Below are 10,615 nucleotides of genomic sequence, written 5' to 3'. Positions count from 1 at the left end.
TATTTATTTATTAAGATTGGCAGACAAGAAATATTTTGTGTGGTACATTCGGATATTTATTACATTTTTACCAGTGAAATATCAAAAATTATTTATTCTATAAAAGTGATATTTTTATTTTCACTAGTGAAAAATATCACTTTTGCTGATTTGACCAATCAAATTAATGATTAGAAAATACCAAAATAATTGACCAATCAGAAAGCCCGACATATATGTCAGCACCTGGACAGGGGAAACTACTTTTTTTTGTTTACATTAGGCCTAGTTAGCATACGGGGTAGGTTTTTCGTTGATAAAAAATGTAATAAACAGAATATCTAACAGTGTCTTCAGTAAAACCAAATATATTTCACTCGTGTGGCTACTCGTTAGATATCCTCTATATATTTTAATACGCTTGTGAATGAACAAAATATCGGAGGATTTAAAAAACTTATCTTATGAATTCACACAGACATTTTAAGTGGTAATTAACTTTCTCCAATACCACTTGAGTTCGTAGATGCAGCCAAACATATTTTAAGAAACCATGGTTGCTAAGAAATATTATCTATATCCGTTGCTATATCACACACCTATGAAATATATTTTCATGACTTAAAAAGAATAACATTTACCTACTGGAACCAGGGGTGGGGTTTTGACAGCGAAAGATGGACTAAGATATCAAAGAGACATTGTATACATCCCAATAAGTCGAAGCTTAAATCAAAATTTGGTAAAATTGTGTTCCAAACTGTTTCCCATATTTACCATCTGCGATTTTTTTATTTGTCGTGCGATTTTTTTTTGAAATTTTCAAATTCAAATTTCAGTTGGCAGTTCATAAGCTGGTGAACTCGCAACTGAATTGGTAGGGTTATATAGTGGCAGTGCCATACAATGGTAAATATTTCAACTTAACTGCTAGCCCTTCGTGTAGTTTTTAAGTCCGAATTTCCTCTGACCCTGTCGGAGAAAACTCGACAAAGTAGTTATAACATGGAGCGTACGTGGGACTAATAAAATCTTACATGGATCTGTTCCGTGACCAGAGATATATCTCTACCCGAGTGTAAGCGTTTTGATGGCTGGCACGACGATAATCATCGAGTAGCGTCATATAGGGCGTGTCAGCCGTCTGAAGTCCTGTCGGGCCGTGTGTTAACCGGCCCTTACAAGATTTTTAAAAGGTTGACAAAACATCAGAAACCATCGGATTATTGATAGCTAACATGATCCTAGTGACAAATCGTCTATTAGATTATATGCATTCCTGGATCGCAATGTACTTACGTGGATGCAAATTGTACACATATTACAGATATTCAACTCGTAATAACATGTGTGTTGGTCATTTTTGTATAAATCATTTTGACCAGCCAGAGTTACTTCCCTTTTTTTCGCTTCATAGTATATATATCACTTTATAAATAATATCATTATGAGCTTATGTATGTAAAAACTGTAGTACATATTTAATCAAGAAATATCTCTAAAAAAGATAAACGGCATAGCTTAAATGCTGGTGTTTATAATATAAAACTGCCGGTGAAATAAATGAACGAACTAATGTTTTTCAGCACAGATAAAAAAAATGATATCAGTTTGAATCATTTGGTGATAATACCATGCGCATAGCCAAGTTATTTTGTATGTGTATGTAGAGAAATGAAAGAGGGGTGAATGCGTACCGTATTATGATATACAGTTAAGTGTTTGGACAATTTAAGTCCTTTTTTTTAACGATGTCCGAATAGTTACGTTGTCCTGTTTTCTTGAAACGACGAGCCTTGTACAGCATTTAGAATGATAATTTGTGTTTATTTTACCTTATTTTGCACGCTTGGAACACGTTTACATAATGTCCGAATATGTGTTCAATAACCATACGTACATAACCATAGTCCATTGGGCAAAGCAATACCTTTCCTGTGGGAAGGGCTGTAAAAGAAAAAATTCAAGACCAAAAACCTGAGATCAACCTTCTATTTAAGTCGCGTTACAACTACCGTAACACGACGTTTTGGGATGATCATTGCGACAATGGGTGATGTTTTCATGACGGTATGTGTAGGTAAAATACATTTATATATAAAAATACAGTTGTAGTTATATAAAAGTTCCAGCAAAGTCGAATTGAATTTAATATAAATGAATCTTTCAACTGTACCGGCGGTCATAACATAGCACGACATGTGTTCTAGAGTTAAGTTTAAAGTTGGAATTACAACGATTATCATTATACTCAGATAGGGGTTGATTGACGAGGATTAATGTCCTTGTTCCGGTTATAGCCGGGCCTAGGACACTCTCTCAGATAGGGGTCAGAGTTCAGAAGCTTAACGTTTTAAAGTTTTTTTTCAGTTTAAAATTATTTGTTTCTTGATTTATGTTCAAGTACAGTAGAGCATCGATATTAAGCACTTATTTCATATAGATCTAGATCTAGTATTGATCAATATAATATAAATATTGGTAATGTATATTGATTTAATGCAGTTCAGTTATATGTACAACATCCTGTGATGTTTACCGTCTGTCGAGTGTATCTCTACCGGGCGTTGCCTGTCGGTATTCCGCACTCGCGATTTGGCTGTATTTATTATCACCCCACATACTGTGACGTAGTGCGCATACCAAGGACGCTACTTCGTGTTGTGGCCTGTGGATGTAACGCAGGACTTCAAGGTATCGACGATATATGTAAGTTTTGTTATTTATTTTACAGGGAATACGACTCTCATTGATCAACACATGAATAATGTACACAGGGATAAAGTATCAAAAATGAGGAGTCCTTCTGTAGAATAATTTTGTCATTAAACTTAAAGGTGTCCCGGAATGATGTGAACAGTTCTAGTAGCCCGAGTTTCCTCTGGCTCTGACAGTATATGTAGTATCAAGCAGAGATCACAGGCGTTTGAAGTTCTGACTGTAAACTGAGATATAGATTCTAATACCATATACAAATAAGGGTATTTACTATAAAAAAAGAAATACCCTTATCTTTTATATGGTATTATATCACAATTTACAGTCAGAACTTCAATTGTCAGATTAAACTTGAGCTACATATGTAGCCTGTATTGTACAACGACTTTTGGAAATAGGAATGTATTCTGTTGAAGACAAGTGTAGATGGCATACACATACATACACACACGTACTTAGCCCAAGTTCCCTCTGGCCCGACACCATGTCTTGGCATATAAATGCCCGAGTTTCCTCTGGCCCTGACACCATATCATGCATATGTCAAGACATGATGTCAGGGCCAGGGGAAACTCGGGCTAACATGTACTGTATTGTAGGAATTACCACATTATCTTAATAAGTATGTTTATGATAAATAGTGGTGAATTTTGGGGTTGAAATTATTTCACATGAATACTGTCACTCAAGTTGATATGTCGAGTGCTCTACAAATAACTGAATTTATTTTTCAGAAGAATTCCTTGACGATACACTGTGAATGATTAAAAGACATAGCAGACTCAGTTTTTGTCAAAATGGACACCGACGGGAAGGCAGACAGTGACTCTATGATGCATCAGGCTCAGCATATATGGTCAATGCTGGATGACATGGCCAACTCCGACCCCAAGGCTTACAAAAACTTCATAGACAAACATATTAAGGAGGGCCAAGAGTTTATGTCACCGCCCACACCACATATGTGTGTTCAGACCATGATGGTGAGTCATGGGTCGTATTTTCCAACTAACCAGTCAATATATGAATGTGAAATATTTGATAAAAAATGTCATAATCTTCGGTCAGTGTTGAATTGGGTTGACTTGTTTGATGTTAGTATGAGTTTCCTCTGGCATTAACACCATGTCTGGTACAACAGGCCAGCTGACATGGTGTAAGGGTCAGAGGAAACTCAGACTAGTTTGACCTTGATGTATGTGATATCACATTCACGCTTAAGATAGATCTTCTAATTATTGGTACAGTTATGGGGACTAAAATAATTTTTCCTGGGCCTGTACCTTTGACAGGGGTATCTCAACCCGAGTGTAGGAGTTTGGCTAGTCAGCACTCAACTTGCCAGGCACTTTCTGACACAAGGGTTGAAATATCCTTGTCCATGGAACAGGCCATGTTTAATTATGTATTTATGATGTACTTATTAGTAAAACAAGTAACACAATCTAAATGTATCCATAGTAACAATTTTATCACATTGTGAAGTATGTGAGAACAGCACTTTAAAATAATTTAGAATTTTCTCAAAAGTAGTTTTGGAAAATTATGAAACAATACTAGTCTTGATTTATATTTAAAAAAAAAATGAAAAGAAAACAAAGTTGAAAGAAAAAACAAAGCTTGTGGAGAAAAATGTCAAAAAGAAAAAGTAGATTTTCGACATGTCATTCATATGATAAACCATCTTTATTGTCTTACCAGCACAATGCATTTTTTTCTTAGCTGCCAGAAAGAAAGACCTTCTTCATCAATTTTTGTTCCTGGGCAAGGGTACCAGTACCTAAGTCACCAGAGGACGCTGTACCCGTCACTGGTACAGATATCACGGAAGGAAGAGATAAGTACGGTATGTAGAGATGATATATTACAGTACAGAGAATATCTGCTAACACAATTGATTATTTATACATTTATGAATGAAAACTGTTTTTTTCATTCCACTTCTTACGTTTAGTGTAAAATATAGTCAACTCTGTAATTAATTAAGACATTTATTTTCAGAATTACATTGCAGATTTTACCCCTAAGTACAATACTCTTATCCTTGCCAAGTAAAATATGTGTAATCTGAAGTCCTGTCTTATCTGACACCTGTATATACCAACATCTTGTCTGACACCCATGTATACTGACATCCTTTCTATTCCAACCCATGAGTGTTCTGACATCCTCTTATCTGGCCCCTGCATACTAAAATCATGTATAATCTGACCAATGTGTTTGGTGTTCTCTTGTCTAATGTGACCCCTGTGCATGCTGATCATGACATAAGGTCTAGTCTGTTCCTAGATAATTGACATCTTGTATTATCAGGTCCCTATATATACTGACATCTTGTGTTATTTGACACCTGTATATATACTGACATACTGTCTTATCTGGTCAGTTAATACTAACATCAGATCTTATTGGGCCCCTGTATATATACCAAGAGCATGTATAGATTAACATGTGTGTATGCTGTTATGTTGTCTTATGTGACACCTGTGTTTAATGACATCCTGTCTTATCTGGCCCTTGTATATAATGACTTTGTCTCTTCTAAGGCATTTTTGTATACTGAAATATTGTGTTCTCTGGCCCCTGTGTAAACTGACACACTGTCTTATCAGGCCCCTTTGTATACCGATATCAGTCTTATCTGGTCCCTGTGTATACTGACATCCTGTCTTATCTTGTCCCTGTGTATACTGACATCCTGTCTTATCTGGCCCCTTTGTATGCTGACATACTGTCTTATCTGGTCCCATGTGTATACTGACATACTGTCTTATCTGGCCCTTGTGTATACTGACATCCTGTGTTATCTGGCCCATGTGTATACTGACATCCTGTCTTATCTGGCCCCTGTGAATCAGTCTTATCTGGTCCCTGTGTATACTGATATCCTGTGTTATCTGGCCCCTGTGTATACTGACATCCTGTGTTATCTGGCCCCTGTGTATACTGACATCAGTCTTATCTGGTCCCTGTGTATACTAACACCCTGTCTTATTTTGTCCCTGTGTATACTGATATCCTGTGTTATCTGGTCCCTGTGTATACTGATATCCTGTGTTATCTGGCCCCTGTGTATACTGACATCCTGTGTTATCTGGCCCCTGTGTATACTGACATCAGTCTTATCTGGTCCCTGTGTATACTAACACCCTGTCTTATTTTGTCCCTGTGTATACTGATATCCTGTGTTATCTGGTCCCTGTGTATACTGATATCCTGTGTTATCTGGCCCCTGTGTATACTTACATCTTGTGTTATCTTGTCCCTGTGTATACTGATATCCTGTATTATCTGGTCCCTGTGTATACTGATATCCTGTGTTATCTGGCCCATGTGTATACTGACATCCTGTGTTATCTGGTCCCTGTGTATACTGACATCCTGTGTTATCTGGCCCATGTGTATACTGACATCCTGTGTTATCTTGTCCCTGTGTATACTGACATCCTGTGTTATCTGTTCCCTGTGTATACTGACATCCTGTGTTATCTGTTCCATGTGTATACTGACATCCTGTGTTATCTGGCCCCTGTGTATACTAACATCCTGTATTATCAGGCCCCTGTGTATACTGACATCCTGTATTATCAGGCCCCTGTGTATACTGACATCCTGTATTATCAGGCCCCTGTGTATACTGACATCCTGTGTTATCTGTTCCCTGTGTATACTGACATCCTGTGTTATCTGTTCCCTGTGTATACTGACATCCTGTGTTATCTGGCCCATGTGTATACTGACATCCTGTGTTATCTGTTTCCTGTGTATACTGACATCCTGTGTTATCTGGCCCCTCTGTATACTTACATCTTGTGTTATCTGGTCCCTGTGTATACTGACATCCTGTGTTATCTGGCTCATGTATGTTAAACTATAATCATGTATAATCTGACTGATGTGTGTTATGTCATCTTGTCTAATGTGACACCTGTGCATACTACATGATCATGACCAAGTCTAATCTAAGCCCTGATAATTCTGACATCCTGTCTATTCTGACCCCTGTGTATACTGACATAAAATATCATCAAATCCATGTGTATGATGAAATTATATTTAATCCATATGCCTACTGAAATCCTGTCTATCTTGCCAATTGGGGAAAAAGTGGAACTTCCCTTTTTATTCGGCCTTGTATCAGCAATTTTGTTTCTTTTCAGGATTTTATTCAATGACATCTTGTGCATTCAACCCCAAAGTTATTGAAGAGTATGGCCATGACACAAAATCTTTGGTAGATCGAGAGACGCTGATCAATTTGGCTATTGATTTCATCCAACATCAACATAAAGTCGAAATTTCAAGGAGTTTTACCTTGCTCTCAAAAGACATTCAACTCAAAGGAGAGATAGACGTTCTCAATCAAAGTTTTTCGAAAAAAGCACAAAAGAGTGAACAGGAATTCGAAGAACAATTATCAGAATTAGAAACAAGTTTTGGACCACTGGCAGCCGGTGCCAAAAATTCCTTATTAAATAAATTAGCAAATATATCAACAGAAGAAAGCAGAAATTCCAAAAAATCAAACGGAAAGAGCACGGGGACAACATACGACTCTCCTACTATCAAAATGCCAAATCAGACCGAGGTGAAGAAAGCCGGAATCATTGAGGAGATTTCATCTCAAAGTAACACCAAATTGACTTGTCCTGTATATACGATGGACTCTGTACAGGATGACGGTGGGAACATTAATCGTGTCGTCGTTAAGATTCAGTTACCAGGAGTAAAGAGTGTGAATGACTGTCAACTTGATATATCAAAGGTAAAAATGCTATTTTACATGTACCCAAATACTAAGTCTGAGGGGGCCATTTGCCCCATATTTTCCAAAATGGCCCACTAAAACTAAAAAAATTCTTCTATTTTCTATGTTTCTGCCGATACGATTTCTGAAATCTTGTCAAAATGGCCCATGATTTTTGGGTCCAGGGTGAAACCCTGTTTTCTATAAAATAATTCTTGTTTTGACTGTTATTAAAGAAGAAAAATAATAGAAAAATGATATCTTGATATATTCAATATCTTTTGTTTCTCAAGTATGAAAGAAAATCAATCGGTTAGGAGAAATACACTTTTTCGCTCGCCTCTCAAAGAGAGGGGGAACTTTAATATTGTCCCCCAGCATTGGAGCCGCATCAGTGTTGGTGTCTAAATGTGTTGAAAGGCATCAGTAAACTCCTTTATAATGGTACTAGGGTTGTAGTATTTGCTGCGACTGTTTACTTAGGATAAGATAAGATAAATTTTATCACCAGTGCAGGACCTTTTGATCCTCTTTACCGGACTCCAAAATATGATTATTACAATAAATAAAATCAATAAATTGTGATAACAGTAATAACTCCTATATAATTTCATACTTATAGTTATATAAAAGTTCGTACTTTTTTCAATGATTATCTAGTCTGTTTTTGAAAGAATTTACTGTTGGTGCTAGGACAACATGTTCTGGGAGATCATTCCATATTCTAACAACGCGCAGATCAAAAAAGTGTTTCCTTATATCTAGCCGAGAATCCTGCGAATATACTTTTTATCATGTCCTCTTGTTCCGTGTCTTTAAACCTCGTTGCTACAGAGCTTGAGAAAGTCAACAGCTTTTTTTATATCGATAATACTGCTAGTCAATTTGCAGACTTCTGTAATATCGCCCCTCATACGTCTGAAAGCGAGTGTAGTTAATTTGAGCCTTTTCAGTCTATCGGAATAGAACATGTCCCTAAATCCAGGTTACTGCTTGGTTGCCCTCTGTTGTACAGCTACAATCATACATGTATCAGTGTGCTTAACTTTATATGGGTGCCATCAAAAATTCATATTATGTCTATCTTACCTTTAAATATTGCAATATTTTTTGTTTGTTAAAATATCGGTATACTGGCCAGTACATGTATTGCTATAAAGGTTCCATTCAGTGATTTCACTATATAATACTTTTATGATGTATAGTGATATACAAAGTGTACTGATCACGGTACTTTCATTAAACGCATCGGATCTACGCTATTTCCTCACAAAAAACATAGTCTGTTTTAATTGATATAAGTATATGATTTTAAAATTCAGAATATGTAATTATTATTGCTACAATAATAATGATTTGACAGAAAACAATTGTCAGTCTCTCATTCATTACAATTATGACAATGAAAACAATATTCAGTACAGTGGAACTTCGTTAACTCGAAGTCGACGGGACCACGAAAAAACTTCGAGTTATCCGAGTGTTCGAATTAAGCGAGTTATCATTTTTGGTGAAAAGTTTGGTCAATATTTGTCAATATTATATAGTCATTATAACTCCGCTCTGTCGCTCATCAGTTAAGTGTGAAGACTGGTCAATACATGTAAATATATATGTAATGTTTCGTTATGTCACTTGTAATTTGGTGTAGTTTTGCCGATATACAGTCACGATAAAGTTTCTTTCACTTAGTCACTTCAATAACGATCTGATGTGCAAGTCATGTTTGCAAAAGGTAAACGATAAAACGGAATTCGACAAAATAACAAGTTATTAATGTCAAAACAAATAACCGTTTAACACAGATTGCATACAAAACGTAACCGAACCATTACCTTTTATTGGACATATAAAATACTGTTTGATCGGCCTATTTACTTTTAATTAATAACCACGCCATTTCCATCTGTATTAGCACCGGAAGTTGGGCTGCGCATGTGCGTATAAAATGCTACTGTGACTGAGTTGGCGTTTTATCCGATTTAATATACAGCACTGACCGTTACAGTTGTACTCTGAACACCTCGGCAGTTATTACGCTATTGTTTCAGCAGTTTAAAGATTTAATAGGCGCCGGTGACTGTTTCATTTCTACACCTGCTGTTTCATTTCTACACCTGTAAAAACATCAGCCGGGTAGATCTACCGGTGTGTCAGAGATTAGTTCCGCTTGAGCGAGCGGGTAGATGAGTTGTTGACTATCGTGTGTACTGATATCGGCGACCGCCTTAGGAAATTACCTGATGTAAGTAAAGCAGTACTTTTTATCACCAAGACTTGTTGTTATAAGATTCAACCGACAATTTCTTTTTATGAATTTATGAAACACTTATAATAGCATGTAGGTTAGTAGTGCCGATATGTTCAGTATTACAAACGGAATTTAGTTTTTAAAAAATTTCGGCGTTTACCACCGATCGACGAAAATTATACTTCGAGTTATTCGTTCATTTCAAATAGGATTTTTATTGTTGGGACCAAATTTTCACTTCGTATTATCCGAGTTTTTTGAGTTATCCGAGTTCGAGTTTTCCGAGTTTTTTTTACTAAGATAAAGAGAGAATTCGGCCGGGACCGACGATGTACTTCGAGTTAAGCGGGGTATTCGAGTTATCCGAGTTCGAGTTAACGAAGTTCCACTGTATTTTAAAAATTCAACTTATGAGTCATTTCCCTGGAAACTGGACATACTGTATATTTTTTCTTGTGAATTCGTAGCTCCTACGACTTTAGAAGTTAAAAGTCCCTGAATATCTGCAGGAAATAAAAGTAAAATGTTTGTTTTTCAGGATGACCTTCAGCTGACCGTAGAAAACTGTTACGACCTTCACCTGGTCCTGCCTTGTCAGATAATGGATGATGATGCTGTTGCCAAGTTCAGCAAAAAGGCTTCGGTGTTGACAGTAACTTTACCAGCAGTGGGGAAATTGTGACAGTGAAACTGGATACCTTGTATTTCATATTTCATCATGAAGTAAAACACTCAGGTCAAACCAGACGCTTTGTAAATTGACAATGATAAATTATTATAAAGTAATTATCGCCCTTGAATACAAACACTGTGAAAACAGATAATGTGTATTACATGTTCTAAACGCTTTCAGAATCAATGTGGTATGTATTTGTTGATTTTTCTATATACTGCAAACTAGGAGAAATCAGTTTTACCCA

General features: G+C 36.4%; 1 protein-coding gene across 2 annotated transcripts; it reads left to right on the top strand.

Moving 5' to 3' along the window:
• The first annotated feature begins 2,594 nt into the window (after window positions 1–2,594).
• Window positions 2,595–10,615, top strand: LOC117318293 (PIH1 domain-containing protein 2-like). 2 transcript variants are annotated; one of them, XM_033873289.1, is made up of 5 exons: window positions 2,595–2,688; window positions 3,432–3,680; window positions 4,420–4,543; window positions 6,858–7,462; window positions 10,234–10,615. In XM_033873289.1, exons 2-5 carry the CDS (start codon window positions 3,495–3,497, stop codon window positions 10,375–10,377), a joined length of 1,059 nt encoding a protein of 352 aa, XP_033729180.1. In that variant the 5' UTR covers window positions 2,595–2,688; window positions 3,432–3,494; the 3' UTR covers window positions 10,378–10,615. The 2 variants fall into 2 exon arrangements, with proteins under 2 accessions (XP_033729180.1, XP_033729181.1); XM_033873290.1 differs by having other exon boundaries at window positions 2,612–2,688; window positions 3,435–3,680.

The sequence above is a fragment of the Pecten maximus genome, unplaced genomic scaffold (assembly GCF_902652985.1).
Source record: "Pecten maximus unplaced genomic scaffold, xPecMax1.1, whole genome shotgun sequence".
Classification (NCBI taxonomy): domain Eukaryota; kingdom Metazoa; phylum Mollusca; class Bivalvia; order Pectinida; family Pectinidae; genus Pecten; species Pecten maximus.
This window is presented reverse-complemented; position numbering and strand designations above follow the sequence as displayed.